The sequence below is a fragment of the Microcebus murinus genome, chromosome 21, assembly GCF_040939455.1.
Source record: "Microcebus murinus isolate Inina chromosome 21, M.murinus_Inina_mat1.0, whole genome shotgun sequence".
NCBI lineage: Eukaryota > Metazoa > Chordata > Mammalia > Primates > Cheirogaleidae > Microcebus > Microcebus murinus.
The window spans coordinates 17,505,534-17,522,105 of record NC_134124.1 but is presented as its reverse complement, the minus strand read 5'-3'; the positions used below and the strand labels follow the sequence as shown (position 1 = coordinate 17,522,105).

The 16,572-nt window shown below is 48.0% G+C and overlaps 1 protein-coding gene across 1 annotated transcript in view; it reads left to right on the top strand.

The window, feature by feature from the left end:
• Positions 1-16,572, top strand: part of FAT2 (FAT atypical cadherin 2) — an 87,687-nt gene that overhangs the window by 11,735 nt on the left and 59,380 nt on the right. The window contains exon 2 of the mRNA XM_012740882.3: positions 11,847-15,120. Coding sequence (XP_012596336.2) covers positions 11,868-15,120 — 3,253 coding nt within the window. The 5' untranslated portion in view covers positions 11,847-11,867. The remainder of the gene's footprint in view (positions 1-11,846; positions 15,121-16,572) is intronic.

The window sequence follows — 16,572 nt, the reverse complement described above, 5'->3', positions numbered from 1 at the left end:
GAGTCTATCTCATAATCTCAGGGCACAACCTGCCTCCCTTCCAAAGAGCTACCCCCAACCTCAGACCATCGGGACAGCCCCCTCTGACCTCTGCCCACGCCTCCTGTCATACTGGAGGCCCCTTAGTCCTTTCCTGTCCCGAGGCTGCACCACTGCTGCTGGGAGGAGAGGATCGAAGGTCTCCACTTGCCATTGCACATGGCTGAGGTCACACCTGTGCCCTGATCAGTCCTAGAGCTCTTTTCCCTCTGGGAGTCCAAACCTAAATTCCTGGGGGAGGTACACTGTCCCCCCTGTTCTGTCTCCAAATCTTCTAATTGATAGATACCAGTCAATGCTCTGCTGAGCTGGAGTTGGTTTTGACCTTACAAACCACTCTAAACCGAAAGTCCCAGAAGAAGTGGGGCTAAATTTGTTGACTACTCAGGAATCCTTCTTTCCCTCCTTCCTACCTCAAGCCCTCTGCTCCTGGACTTCCCTCTGATTTAGGGATTTTTCAGTTCCAAATGCAAAGCTCAGGGATCAATATAGGCAACCCCAAGGGGCAGAGACCTCATGCATGCCCATGCAAAGGAGCAAATCTGCACTCCCGAGTGCTCACGACAGCCAGGCAGGTAGCATTCAGGGCTGGAGCAGGCCCCGTGTAAGGAGCACGAGCCCATCCTAGACTCTATTTTCTTCTCGGTTTAGATAGAGATGTGGGTATCCAATGTGTTTCTCTTCTATTAGCAAACTGACCTTGGTGATAAACAGTAGCTGAAACTCAGCTTCAGTGTCAGGTGGGCCTTGGTGAGGGGTGTCCCTGTCGGTGGAGAGGGAAGGCCCTGTCCAGATGGGGTGGCCATTACTCAGCTCTAGCCAAATTGGTGCCATGAGAGAGCACATGTGCTGTGTCTTCCAAGATTTTATTTATTTTTTTTTTGAGATACAGTCTCACTCTGTTGCCTGGACTAGAGTGCCCTGACATCAGCCTAGCTCACAGCAACCTCAAACTCCTGGGCTCAAAGCGATCCTCCTGCCTCAGCCTCCCGAGTAGCTGAGACTACAGGCATGCGCCACCATGCCCGGCTAATTTTTTCTATGTATTTTTAGTTGGCCAATTACGCTCTTGCTCAGGCTGGTTTTGAACTCCTGACCTTGAGCAATCCACCCACCTCGGCCTCCCGGAGTGCTAGGATTACAGGCGTGAACCACCCCGCCCAGCTGCAAATTTTTAAAGAGAAGTTGGAATCTAGTTTCCCAATGTTTCCATTGGGAGAAGTTTCCCAATGTTTATATGTTAACAATTAATTACATTGAAATCCATCAAGTAACAAAACAACATATTATGGGCTGACAAACTTAACTGCAGGCTGGTGTTAGCCCATATGTGGACCACCAGTTGGCCACACGGAACACTCTTGAAAGGCTCTAAGATTGTGTGGCCAACTCCTTGTCCCTCTCTCTGCTCCTTATGTAACCATCGTGCAAATCTTCCAGTGGGTCCCATGTTTTCTTTGGACTCAAAGGCCTTTGGCCACCTCTCTGATCTCACCAGAACCCCCCTCTCCCTTGCTCCCTGTACTTTACCCACAGGGCCTCCTAGCTCCTGCCTCAGGGCCTTTGCATTGCCTGTTTCTTCTGCCTGGAGCTCTCTTCCTCAATATAGCTTTGTGGGGCTGTCTTCCTCACTCTGTTCGGCTCCCTGCTCAAATGCCACCTTGTCATACGGGACTTCCCTAACTATGCTTTAAAGAATAACATCTCCCCACCCTGCTCGATCCCTTGCCCCACATGATGTTTCTTCATGTCACTTTCCATCACCTGCCAGAGTGAATGTTTTCTTGTTTATCATCTCTCTCTCTGCCACTAGAATACAATCCCCACAGGAGCAGGGACCTCATCTATCTCATCCTCTGATTTAGAATGCCTGGCATAGGGTAGGCCCTCGATAAGAATGAATGAAAGAGGCCCCATAACAAAACACTTTCTCAACATCCCCCACTTTGCCCCTTTACTTCCCCAAAGCCCAGCTCCTGGAAGCCCTTTGCTCCCTGCAAATATCCAGCTCCCCAGGGTCACATTATGACCCTTGAGGGCCCTAGGCATTTTGGCCTTTGTGGGCCCCTTCCTCCATGAAAAGAAATTTTTAATTAGAATTATAAAGTTACAAATTAAAAATTATGTTTTATGACAGTATTGGTATAAAGATAAGTATACAGTCATGTGCTGCATAGTAAGTTTTGGTCAATGTGGGGCTGCATAAATGATGGTGGTCCCATAAGATTATCATACCGTATGTTTACTGTACCTTTTCTGTGTTTAGATACACAAATACTTCCCACTGTGTCACAACTGCCTCCAGGACTTGGTACGGGAACATGCTGTACAGGTTTGTGGCGCAGGAGCAATAGGCTACACCATACAGCGTGGGCGTGTGGTAGGCTACACCACCTAGGTGTGTGTAAATACACTCTATGATGTTTCTTTTTTTTGAGACAGAGTCTCACTCTGTTGCCCGGGCTAGAGTGCTGTGGCATCAGCCTAGCTCACAGCAACCTCCAACTCCTGGGCTTAAGCCATCCTCCTGCCTCAGCCTCTCAAGTAGCTGGGTCTATAGACATGCACCACCATTGCCTGGCTAATTTTTTCTATATATTTTTAGTTGGCCAATTAATTTCTTTCTATTTTTAATGGAGACGGGGGTCTCGCTCTTGCTCATGCTGGTCTCGAACTCTTGACACATTTCTCAGAATGTGTCCCCATCGTTAAGTGACACACAACCCTATTGTTACATATGAAAACATTTTCTTCAACCTAAAAGTTTGTTTTCTTTCTTCTGAATTTAATAGAAATTAAGACATTTTCATGGCCCCCTAAAAGGACTGTGGGTCCTGGCTGTGCCTCACAGGTAAGTGGACCCCTCATTGTCCTCTAAACCCCAGGTGTCCTTTGGTTCCTGTGCCATGCTCTCTAGATCTGGGCTTCCAACATGGCAGCCACTAGTCACATGTGGCTATTTAAATTTAAACTGATTAAAATAAGAGGAAAGGAAAAATTCAGTTCTTCAGTTGCACTAGCTGCATTTCAAGTGCTCGATAGCCACATGGGGCCAGTGGCTCCCATACTGGATGGCTCAGACATAGGACACTTCCATCACTACACAGAGTTCTGTTAGAGAGCGTTGCTCTAGAGAATCAACTCCAGCTACTCCGGCTCTCTCGGATGTCTCTCTCCTTGGGATATGGATTCCTATGCTGAGCCTGTGTTTAAATCCATCACCTGCAAGATGGGTGAAACTGAGCAGAGCCTTCAAATTTTCTGGGCTTTGATTTGTCATTTATAAAGCGAGAGTAATATTTGTCCTAGTAAGGACGTGCATCTCTAATTTGCACTGAGTACATTTCAAGGCTAGTATTTGCCAGGCATTAACTCATTCAGCCTTCTCAACAGCTCCACAAGTGCTATTGTCATCTCCCTTTTACTGGGACCAGAGAAGTTGAATAACTGCCCAGGGCTACACAGCTGGTCAACAGAACAGCTGGGATTTGAAACCGGGTCTATCAGACTCCAGAGGCCACTTTCTTAACTTTTAATTCTGTCCAGTACTGCATCCCCTATCCAAAGGCCAAGTGAGAGAATGTGTGTGAAAGTTTATTTGAAAACTTAGGGGTTATCATCCAGATGTAAGACGGAATGATTTTTTTATCATCAATAATAACATGAATACTAATAAAAAATAGGACCCCAGGGCCTGAGTCTCTTTCACCCACATCCTAGGTAAAGACTTCCGTTTTAGTCATGTCTCTTTCCTTTAATTCCAGACCAGGCCAGGCCTGGCTTTTACCGGCAACTCTCCCTAGACGGCCTCTCTACCGTTCACCAAGCCGTTATTCGTCCTAATGAGGCGTTTCTCTGCATCCTTCCTCCCTGTGCATTTGCCTGTCATATTATCTGTCTGTGGCCCTGGGAAGTAGGTAGGAGCCGCTACTATTATCTCCATTTTACAGACAGGCAAGTTGAGGCCAAGGAGAGATTCTGTGGCCCTATCAAAGTCACACGACCCATCAGTGGCTCAACACTGGCTCCCCTCCTGTGCATATTCAGTTCTTTGACCTTCCTTTTGCTACCTGAGAACCCAACAGTGGCTTCCTACAAACTAACAAAGGACTCGAGTGTTCACCTTGGAAGTAAATGAAGCCTCCCTACCCACAGTGAATTCCAGTTGGCCTAAATCAACAGAGCTGGTGTTCAAGCCCTGTCCTCACCAGGGTGGGAGTCTTGAATGGGAAAATTCCCCTTTTGATCTGATATCAGATTAGTGGTCCCAAGAATGTAGTCCTATTCTGGTCTTGCTTCCTCTCAAAAACTATCAATGGCTCCCTCCTACTATGGGGAAAAATTATTCCAATGGCTAAAACTTCCTGACTAGCAGGTAACTGGAATGTTACCATTCTTTCACTTATTTATTTATTTTTTTTATGGTTCAAAGGCACTATTCAGGTTCAAAGGCACAATCTCTCCTAATCCCTTTCCCTCTCCCTTTTAGGCTTTTGTCACAAAAAGAATATGTTTAGGATTCTTTCTTGAGAGCTACAAAAAAACAGCCCTAGCACTGAATGCCTGGGGCAGAGGGGTGGGGGAGGCCAGGGTCAGGCGCTCAAATTCACTGTAATTTCAAAATAGGGGGATCTGGGGATGAAGGAGAACATTCTCCAACCCAGAGGAGTGACTCCACTGGTTCTTTCTTTCATGAAAGGCTCTCCAAAGTTTAAAAAAATATCACATCGTATTGGTTGTCTCCTTGGCCTAGGAATCTAGAGCACCCAGGTTCAGGAAGTTTGGCTGTCTGTTCTCGGTTCAGCCACTGCCTTTCTGGGTTGCCAGGGGCATGCCGTGCAAATCTCAGTGCCCTTCGTCTGAGAAATGGGAGTAAAGGGCAGGTGCATTTCTCAGGAGTATTATGTGCGTTAAGAATCAATGTCTGTGACATGCCTGAGGAAACGGAAGGTGTTGGGCCCTGGGGATGGCATCGCTGCTCTGTGCTGGGGTACTTGTGGGAGTGTTGAGGAGGAATTTCATTGTCAGAAGCAAAGCCCAGCATTTTGAACGAATCTGGTAGGAGCTTCTTAGGTGGAAGTCTGATTTTTTTTGGCTTTAGAAGGAACGAAATTTGTTATAGAGTCATAGACTTCTAGAACTGAGAAGCCTGAATCACTCACTGCAAATGGACCGTGACAAATGTAGATCAGAGAGCCCGAGAATAATAGCACATCCAACCATGTGTCTTAGAACTTTTTATGACAGGACACAGAACGTTAGAGAAGCAGAGCCCTGGCTTTTGGATCTGAAGGGACTCCTAGAGGTCTAGTCCAGTTTTTCAAACCTGTGCTTCCCAGCAAGGTGACGGACAAGCCCATGGGCAGGGCTCTAGCCTCTGTTTATAGATTGTTTCCAGGTACAATTCCATTAGGAGAAAGGGAATCTAGGGCAGGCGCAGTGGTTCATGCCTGTAATCCTAGCACTCTGGAAGACTGAGGTGGGAGGATCGCTTGAGGTCATGAGTTGTTCCAGCCTAAGCAAGAACGAGAGCCCATTTCTACTAAAAATAGAAAGAAATTAGCTGGACAACTAAAAATATATATAAAAAAAATTCATAGTGGTGCATGCCTGTAACTTCAGCTACTTGGGAGGCTGAGGCAGGAGGATCACTTGAGCCCAGGAGTTTGAGGTTGCTGTGAGCAAGGCTGATACCATGGCACTCTAGCCCGGGCAACAGACTGAGACTCCGTCTTAAAAAAAAAAAAAAAAAAGACAGAGACTCTTCCTTGAAAACAACAGAGGGATTTGGAATCACCAATCCATTCCAGCCCTTCCCCCAGTATGCACCCACATCATTTACAGATGAGAAAAAGGGTCCACAGGGCTTAGGTGACTTACTTGACAAAGACCACTCAGGAAATGAGTGACTTTAGACCCAGGTTGCATGAGAGCCAAGTCAGCTTATTACTCTATCAAACAAGCATTAGCAAGTGGGTAGCCCTGAATCACAGCCAGAAGAAATTGCTCCATTGCCTCTGGGGGGACTCCTTTAGGGTCTGATAGAGAGCATAGAAATGCACAGGCCAAATAATCCTACCTGTTTGAGTTGGAAGGGACTTTAGAGCTCTTCTCCTGTCCCACCAGGGGCAAATATCCCCCTAGAGTAGAACATCCTTCACAGGTGGCCACCCAGACTCTGCTTGGATTTCCCCAGTGACGAGGAGTCAGACTTTTTATCAATGACTTGGATAAAGGCATGGGTGTTACAACCATCGAGTTTCTGAATGTCAGAATCAAGATTTTGAGAAGCTGCAGTCGTGAGCTGAAACCCAGGATGAACTGAATGAATCACAGCCTCCTTAAAGCCCGATGGCGTTTAGTTGCAGAAAAGCAGCCTGCACACGAATAGATCAGGGGTGACGTGATAATAGGTCTGGAAGTTTTTATTGTCTGCAAACTCAAGAGTTAGTGATATTAATATGAGATGGCTACTAAAATGTAATAGTGCTGGGTGATATTTGTTGAAAACTGTATTTGTTATTGTGCATTAACTAACTTCATTCTCAAAATGCTCTTACATAGTAATCACAACAATTATGTAGAGATTAAAAAATGACAGCAACTAATCTAAGCACTTTATACATATTAATTCATCAACACAACCCGATGAGGTACGTGCTATTAATTATTTCCGTGTGTTGAAAGAAGGAAATTTCTTTGCAAGAGAAAAAGAAAACTATTGAATCAATACATCACCATCACTAGTCCTTACTATTTGTATGCACGGAATCATGGACATTATCAGTGCGTGAAACAAAGGCCCTTAAATTTAAAAGAGAGACAGAGAGAGAGAGAGACAGAGAAAGAGAGAGAGAGCATCCATAACTGGTATGCTGCTCTTCTGGAACAATCAGAAATTCAGGGTGAAGTAATAATGGCATAAATAGCTTAAAGTATGCTTCAAATATGCAAACATATTACTGTATATATGGAAAACAAAAACTATGCTCGAACTGTTAAATAACATTAAAAGAGGATGTGAGCTATAGCTATTCCACTGATGTGTCATATGATAAATGTTATGTTCTAGGTCATGTCCACAAACCTACAATTTGCCATTTTTATAAGAAGTATACTCTTATCTTAGATTCTAGTAATAGGTTTCCGTAAAGTGTTTTTAGAGATTAAAAAAACACAGTCACAAACCATAGTAGTTTCTTTTACATAATAAAAATTCAATAAATATTTTATGTAAAAAGCAAACAAACAAAAAAAACCCCAATCTTACAAAGTTGGAAAACAGGATTACAGAAGATGAGCCATTTGCCCAAGGCCACATAGCCAGAACCTGTGTGTTGTTAACCACCTTCTCCTACCTTCCATGTCTGTGACATGGGGTTGGGAGTTGCACAGAGACAGAGTCTGATTTGTCCATATACCCTAAAAGGGTCCATTCATGAACAGGTGGACACCACGACTGTGCCCACACAGCTATTGCAAACTTGGCCTCTGAGTATGCTGTGTGCGCTTTTGCAGATGTGCATGTTCACTCACATGCGGATCTCTTCCTGGGCCTGAGGAGCCCAGGAGCTCGAGGCCCCACCCCAGACAAGCGCCCGCTCGCAGCTTCCTGGAACAGGCTGTGGCTAGGCCAGCAGGCTGCAACTTGACCGGAGACCAGTGGCTTCCTGCTTCGCCAGGGAACAGCCCAGACCTTCTCCAGAGGGTTCAGTGGGCCCTGCGCTTACTCCAATCCAGGCTTCGATTCTGCCTTGGAATTACAAAAGAATAACTAGTAAGCATTGAGTGCTGTCTATGTGCCAGGCTCCGTGTTAATGTGCCTGGCATTAATGTGCGTGATCTAATTTAGTCCTCATAAAAGCTCATGAAAGCAGTACTCTTTTTTTTTTTTTTCCCCAGAAGGAACTGTTAGAATTCAAGCAGTATTCCTAATAGCCCTGTGTCACAGATAAAGAAGCTCAAGTTCAGAGATGTTGAGTAATTTACCAAGGTTATACAGTTAGCAAGTGGTAGAGCTGGGACTTGAACCCAAACAGATTCATAAGTGATCACAGCCTCTCTTGCTGGCAGCACAGTCAGAAGGAAAGAACCCGCCTCCAATTCTTACCCTGTGGCTTTGGGCAAGTCCCTTTCTTCCTTTGGGACTTTATTTTCCAGCTTGAAAAAGGAGGGGATGATCTTTAAGGGCTCTTTCATCTTTCATTCTATCGTTGTTTTCCTCAGCTCAGATTCTTCTGTTTTTCAACGAGTATTTATTGAGCCTGGTTCTATACCAGGCACTGATTTAGGCGCTGGGGATTCGCCCACGAATAAGATGCACAGAGCTCTTGTCTTCATGGAGCCCTGTGTCAAGTAGGGGGAGGCGGTTATTAAACAAATGAACAAGAATATATTGGGTGGTCATAAGTGTCATGAAAAAAATGGGGTGAGGCGATAAGGAAGAAGGTTGGCAGGGAGGCTATTCCAACCTCGGGTTCAGGAGGTGATATTTGAGCTGAAATCTGGATGACAAGAAGGAACTACCCATGTGAAAATCCTAAGTAAAGGGAGACGGCAAGTGCAAAGGTCCTGTGGCAGGTGCTAATTTGGTGTGGCTGCAGCTTGGTGAACAATGGGAAGGGTGCTGGGAACTATCGTTGGATAAGCAGAAAGGGCTGAGATAGTTGGGGCTTCCAGGCCATGGTAAGGAGTTTAGATTTTAATATAAGTGCTGTGGTGAACCACTGAAAAATATTTAAACAGAGGGCTGGGCGTGGCGGCTCACGCCTGTAATCCTAGCACTCTGGGAGGACAAAGCAGAAGGATTGCTTGAGGCCAGGAGTTCAAGACTAGCCTGAGGCCGGGCGCGGTGGCTCACGCCTGTAATCCTAGCACTCTGGGAGGCCGAGGCGGGCGGATTGCTCAAGGTCAGGAGTTCAAAACCAGCCTGAGCGAGCCCCCGTCTCTACCATAAAAATAGAAAGAAATTAATTGGCCAACTAATATATATAATATAAAAATCAGCCGGGCATAGTGGCTTGTGCCTGTAGTCCCAGCTACTCGGGAGGCTGAGGCAGGAGGATCACTTGAGCCCAGGAGTTTGAGGTTGCTGTGAGCTAGGCTGATGCCACGGCACTCACTCTAGCCTAGGCAAGAAAGCGAGACTCTGTCTCAAAAAAAAAAAAAAAAAAAAAAAAAAAAAGACTAGCCTGAGCAAAAGCGAGGCCCCATCTCTACTAAAAATAGAAAGAATCAGTCTAGTCGGCCAACTAAAATTAGAAAAAAAAGAAATTAGCAGGGCATGGTGGTACACACCTATAATCCTAGCTCCTCAGGAGGCTGAAGCAGGAGGATCACTTAAGCCCAGGAGTTAGAGGTTGTTGTGGGTGAGGCTGACACCATGGCACTCTAGCCCCGGCAACAGAGCGAGACTCTGTCTCAAAGATAAAAAAAAAAAAAAAACAGAGAAGCTATATGAATTGATTTATGTTTTCACAAGTTTTCACAAGATGGTCTTGGGTGCCGTGGGCCAGGAGGGTGGTGCAGGGAGACCAATGTGCCCTGCAAGCCTGTCACCTACCTGGACGTAGTGCCAGGAGACAACTGTGCAGACACTGTTCCTTCCCTTAGCAAACTACTCGCCAGGTGTGCGGGTCCTACAGCTTGGGCACATGGGCACCAAGCTGCCACCCAAGGGTGCATTTTTCTCTGCACCTTGTCCTTCCCCTAACCCTCTGTGGAAACCCCACCCCTCTCCCTTCCCTACAGCTCATCTTTACCTCCTGCTCTGCGAGAGGCGCCCGTGCAGCGGCAGGGCAGCGCAGTGCATCTTGCTGGGGCCTGCCCAGTGCAGGAACCGACCTGGTGCACAGGAAGCTCTCTGCACAGCAGGGGGGCAGGGCTGGCAGGCCAGCGGAGCTGAGGAGCCGGTGGAACGGGGACTGGGTGAGGACTCATTTTCCCCTGGGGTTCCAACTAGAAAAGCAATTCCATTCTGCAGGGGCCAGGACAGAAGGACTTGGGGCCCCCTCCTGCTTGTGGGGGCTGTGTTAGGGGAAGCCTTTTGCCTGGGGCTGGCCCTCTGGGGGCTGCAGCGGTGAGCAAGCGGGGAGAGCAGGGGGCAAGCAGGGTGGGGAACGCACAGAGACTCTTTCTGACCCCCAGTGTAGAATCTGCCTCCATCCTCCTCCCGCCTTTTCTGAGGTGCCTGGGCTTGGGGTGCCGCCAAGAGGATCTGAAGTGGGGGGGTGGGGAAGCTGGAAAGAGAGGGAGGCTTTCAGACCCTGCCTCCCTGGTGCCTCCCCTCTCGGGATGCTGGTGACAGCATCTTACAGAATCCGGTGCCCAGTTCATGTGGGACTCTGGGAAGACAGGGCTCCTAGCCTCTCCTTTTCCCCTTGCCCTGGAAGGTTAACTCTTCCTTACCTTTGAAGAACAAGGCAACTGGAAAAACAAGTCTAGCCTGTTCCATCCAGGAATGCCCCAGCACATCTGGTTGGCAGCCACAAAGCTCCCGGGAATCCAGACTCCCATGGGCAGCCCAGGCACCACTTGGCCCTCCCAAACTCTGCCCCCTGCCCCCTGCCCGCTGCCTCTTGCCCCATTCTTGGCCCCGGGTCTCACATTCTGATCCAGGTTGGAGCTCAGGGATGGGCTCTCTGGGAAACAGCAAGGGAGAGGTTGGGCAGCAGCAGGCCTCACACAGCATTCACTCCTGGCCAGTTCAACAGGACCTAATGCCCACGGTCTGGTTCTTACCTGGCCACTCACTGCGTGACTCTATTTCCTCATCTCTGCGTGAGGATCGGGGACAGAACTCCATCATCTCTAATGTCCATTTCCGCTCTGACATCCCAGGCGTGCAGGAGTTTTCATGTTCTGGGCTATAAGATGAGTCTGAATCAGGCCCTGCCCGTGAGGGACACGTGGTGGGATGGGTACAGAGAGGACGGGGCAAGAGCCAGCCCTGGCTTGTGACTCCAGGAGCTCCCACTAGCTACAAGGCCCTGGGCAGCTCCCTTCCTTTGATGAAACTTAGTATCCTATTATTAACAATGGTAATAGTAAGTTAAAACTTATGGTACACTGGGCATTCTGATGGGTCATTTACCTTCATTATTTCATTTAATTTTCACAAACAATCCTATGAGATAGATAATTTTCTCAGCCTTATTCTACAGAAAGGCTTGCAGAAGTTAAATAACTGGTCCAGAAAGTCACCCACCTAGCAAATGATGGGAGAAGGGATGGGAGCCAGGCAGCCCGATGCCAGGTGTGGGATCATGCTTGTCTTGCTGTCCTGCAGCCCCTGCACTGCAGAAGCCGCTCACCGTGGCAGGAGCTCAGCTCTGACGGCGGGGCCTTTCGGGGAGGACAGAGACGAGAGTAGTTTAGGGCCAGATTGCTAAGCCAGGGTCCAGGTTCCAGGTTCAAGTTGGGACTATTTCACCATCACTAGGGGGCCACAGAAAGGTTTTTGGGAAAAGGAATAAGAGTTCAGGACTGTGTTTTATGTCGAGTGCCACTGAGGGAGCATTTTGAACTAGTCTGTTATTCTTCAACCGTGGGGTTTCTCAACCTCAGCACTATCGACTAAGGGGCTGGATGATTCTGCTGTGGGGACTGTCCTGTGCACTGTAGGATGTTTAGCAGCATCCCCAGCCTCTACCCACTGGATGCCAGTAGCACCACCACCCCAAAGCTGGGAAAGCCCAAATATCTTCAGACATTGTCCCCCGAGGGTCCAAATCACCTCCAGTTAAGAGCTACCTCAGTAGGAATCATTTCTTTCCTAACTTGCACCCTGTCTTTCTTTTTCTGTCCAGAGCTTTGGGAGTTTTGTCACCATGACTATTGCCTTGCTGGGTTTTACCACTTTTTTGCTCCATTGTGTGACCTGTGAGAAGCCCCTAGAAGGGATCATCGCCCCCCCAGCTTGGCACTTCACACACCCCCATTACAACGCCACCATCTATGAAAACTCTGCTCCCAAGACCTACGTGGAGAGCTCTGAGAAAATGGGCATCTACCTCGCGGAGCCGCAGTGGGCCGTGAGGTACCGGATCATCTCTGGGGACGTGGCCAATGTGTTTAAGACTGAGGAGTACGTGGTGGGCAACTTCTGCTTCCTGAGAATAAGGACGAAGAGCAGCAACACTGCTCTTCTCAACAGGGAGGTGCGAGATAGCTACACCCTCATTGTCCAAGCCACAGAGAAGACCCTGGAGTTTGAAGCTCTGACCCACGTGGTGGTCCACGTCCTAGACCAGAATGACCTCAAGCCACTCTTCTCCCCACCTTCGTACAGAGTCACCATCTCTGATGACATGCCTCTCAAGAGCCCCATCTGCAAGGTGACCGCCACAGATGCCGATCTGGGCCAGAATGCGAAGTTCTATTATGCCCTTAACACAAGGTCAGAGATGTTTGCCGTCCACCCCACCAGCGGCGTGGTCACTGTGGCCGGGAAGCTCAACGTCACCCGGCGAGGGAAGTATGAGCTCCAGGTGCTGGCTGTGGACCGCATGCGGAAAATCTCTGAAGGCAACGGGTTTGGCAACTTGGCTCCACTCCTCATCCACGTGGAGCCTGCCCTCAGGAAGCCCCCAGCCATTGTCTCGGTGGTGGTGACTCCACCGGACAGCAAGGAGGGCACCTACGCCACGGTAGTGGTAGATGCGAACAGCGCAGGAGCTGAAGTGCTCTCAGTGGAGGTTGTTGGTGGGGACCCTGGAAAGCACTTCAAAGCCATCAAGTCTTATGCCCGGAGCAATGAGTTCAGCCTGGTGTCCATCAAAGACATCAACTGGATAGAGCACCTTCACGGGTTCAACCTCAGTCTCCAGGCCAGGAGTGGGAGCAGTCCTTTTCATTCCCAGATCAGGGGATTTCACCTACCCTCTTCCAAACTGGCTTCCCTCAAATTCGAGAAGGCCGTTTACAAAGTGCAGCTTAGTGAGTTTTCCCCTCCTGGCAGCCGCGTGGTGATGGTGAGGGTCACCCCAGCCTTCCCCAACCTGCAGTATGTTCTAAAGCCGTCCTCAGAGAGTGCAGGGTTTAAACTTAATGCCCGCACTGGGCTGATCACCACCACGAAGCTCATGGACTTCCATGACAGAGCCCGCTATCAGCTACACGTCAGGACCTCCCCTGGCCTGGCCTCCACCATGGTGGTCATTGACATCGTGGACTGTAACAACCACGCCCCCACCTTCAACAGGTCTTCCTATGATGGCACCTTGGATGAGAATATCCCTGCAGGCACCAGTGTGTTGACTGTTGCTGCCACTGACCAAGATCACGGAGAAAACGGATACATCACCTACTCCATTGCCGCTCCGAAAGCTGTGCCCTTTTCCATCGACCCGTACCTGGGGGTCATCTCCACCTCCAAACCCATGGACTATGAGCTCATGAAAAGAATTTACAGCTTCCGGGTACGGGCATCGGACTGGGGATCCCCTTTTCGCCGGGAGAAGGAAGTGTCCATTTCTCTTCAGCTCAAAAACTTGAATGACAACCAGCCCATGTTTGAGGAAGTCAACTGCACCGGGTCCATCCACCAAGACTGGCCCGTGGGGAAGTCGGTGATGACCATGTCAGCCATAGACGTGGATGAGCTTCAGAACCTAAAATACGAGATCGTGTCAGGCAATGAGCTAGACTATTTTGATCTAAATCATTTCTCTGGAGTGATATCCCTCAAGCGCTCTTTTATGAATCTTACCTCTGGTCAGCCCACCAGCTACTCCCTAAAAATTACAGCCTCCGATGGCAAAAACTATGCCTCACCCACAACTTTGAATGTTACTGTGGTGAAGGACCCTCGTCTTGAAGTTCCTGTAACATGTGATAAAACAGGGGTTTTGACACAGTTCACAAAGGCCATCCTCCACTCCATTGGCCTTCAGAACCAGGAGTCCAGTGATGAGGAGTTCATTTCTTTAAGCACATATCAAATTAATCGTCACACCCCCCAGTTTGAGGACCACTTCCCCCAATCTATTGATGTCCTTGAAAATGTTCCTGTCAATACTCCCCTGTCCCGCCTAGCAGCCACTGACCCTGACACTGGCTTTAATGGCAAACTGGTCTATGTGGTTGCAGATGGCAATGAGGAGGGCTGCTTTGACATTGAACTGGAGACAGGGCTGCTTACTGTAGCTGCTCCCTTGGACTATGAAGCCACCAGGTTCTACATCCTCAATGTAACAGTGTTTGACCTGGGCATGCCCCAGAAGTCCTCCTGGAAGCTGCTGACCGTGAATGTGAAAGACTGGAATGACAATGCACCCACATTTCCTCCTGGTGGGTACCAGTTAACCATCTCAGAGGACACAGAAGTTGGAACCACAATTGCAGAGCTGAAAACAGAAGACGCTGACTCAGAGGACAACGGCAGGGTTCGCTATACCCTGCTAAGCCCCACAGAGCAGTTCTCCCTGCACCCTCTCACTGGGGAGCTGGTTGTCACAGGCCACCTGGACCGGGAATCAGAACCTCGGTACGTACTCAAGGTGGAGGCCAGGGATCAGCCCAGGAAGGGCCACCAGCTCTTCTCTGTCACTGACCTGATAGTCACATTGGAAGATGTCAATGACAATTCTCCTCAGTGCATCATGGAACTCAGCAGGCTGAAGGTCCCAGAGGACCTGCCCCTGGGTACTATCTTGACATTTCTGGATGCCTCTGATCCTGACCTGGGCCCTGCAGGTGAAGTGCGATATGTCCTGTTGGATGATGCTCATGGAACCTTCCGGGTGGACCTGATGACTGGGGCGCTCAGTCTGGAGAGAGAGCTGGACTTTGAGAGGCAGGCTGGGTACAATCTGAGCCTGTGGGCCAGTGACAGTGGGAGACCCCAGGCCCGCAGGACCCTCTGCCACGTGGAGGTCATCGTCCTGGATGTGAATGAGAATCTCCATCCTCCCCGCTTTGCCTCCTTTGTGTACCAGGGCCAGGTGCAGGAGAACAGCCCCCCGGGAACTCAGGTGCTGGTAGTGGCTGCCCACGACGATGACAGTGGCTTGGATGGGGAGCTCCAGTACTTCCTGCGCGCCGGCACTGGCCTTGCAGCCTTCAGCATCAACCAAGACACAGGTACCGGGAGTGGGGTGGGATGGGAGCACCAGGGCCTGGGAAAGATGGGCTGAAGGGGAATGAAATCAAGCTGCAGGCTGAGATGAAAGGCAATAAGTAGGGATTCTCCTTCTGTCCCTTTTATTTTTAATTTATCTTTATTGGAGATATATATGTGTGTGTGTGTATATATATATTGGAAATATATTTATGTGTGTGTATACATACACAACATATACACATATATTACATATATTCTCTTTATAAAAGTAATATATATGGTATAAATTTTTTATATAAAATTGATTGATTGATTGATTGATTGATTTTTTGAGACAGAGTCTCACTCTATTGCCTGGGCTAGAGTGCCATGGCATCAGCCTAGCTCACAGCAACCTCAAACTCCTGGGCTCAAGCAATCTTCCTGCCTCAGTCTCCCAAGTAGCTGGGACTACAGGCATGCACCACCATGCCCGGCTAATTTTTTTCTACGTATTTTTAGTTGTCCAGCTAATTTCTTTCTATTTTTAGCAGAGATAGGGTCTCACTCTTGCTCAGGTTGGTCTCGAACTCCTGAGCTCAAACAATCCTCCTACCTTGGCCTCCCAAAGTGCTAGGATTACAGGCATGAGCCACCATGCCCGGCCAAAATTTTTTATGTAAAATTAAAAAATGAATGTTCCTTTGTATCACATCTCCCTAAATATAATCTTTATTAATAATTTGCTCCATAATCTTCTAAATTTTTTAATATCTGATATAATATCATTGTTCATTTTATTATGAAAACACAATATAATAGACACTACTTCTGAAACTTACTTATTTCACATAACATAACATCAGGGCATTTTATTTGTCGATATATAAATCTTTTTTACATTTTTTATTGGCTGCATGTTATTCTATTATATAGTGTAACATTCTTGTTTATGTACTTTGACTCACATGCATGACTCTCTATAGGAAAAACTCTGAAAAATGAAGTAGCTGAGTCCAAGGATAATGTATGCTTTCCATGTTAATAGATATTTCTAAATTACTCTCTAAAAAGGCCATGCCACCTTATGCCTTCTTTTTAAGCTTCCTAGAAAATAAGTGCAATTTAGCAAATGCTTACTGAGTATCTACTACTATCTGAGGTCCTGGGATAGGCACCTTGGGGAGATCTAAGGTAAATAATGGCAGATTCCTGCCTCAAGGGGTTTACAATCTGGCGGGTGATTTATTTTCAGAGTAAAGGGCAGGGTGACGTGGTCGAAAAAGCACTAGACGGAGTCAATTCCAGATCCAGTTCTTCTGCATACTTGCTACATTATCCTGATAAAGTCGTGCTCCCTCTCGGAGCCTCAGTTTCCCCATCTGTCATCTCTGTCATGCTATGGCTGCGAGCACAGGCCCTGCCCTCTCGCACAGGTTCTGCCAGCTGAGTGAGATCCCTGAGGGGTTTGAGTGCAAGCTTCTGTTGCTCAC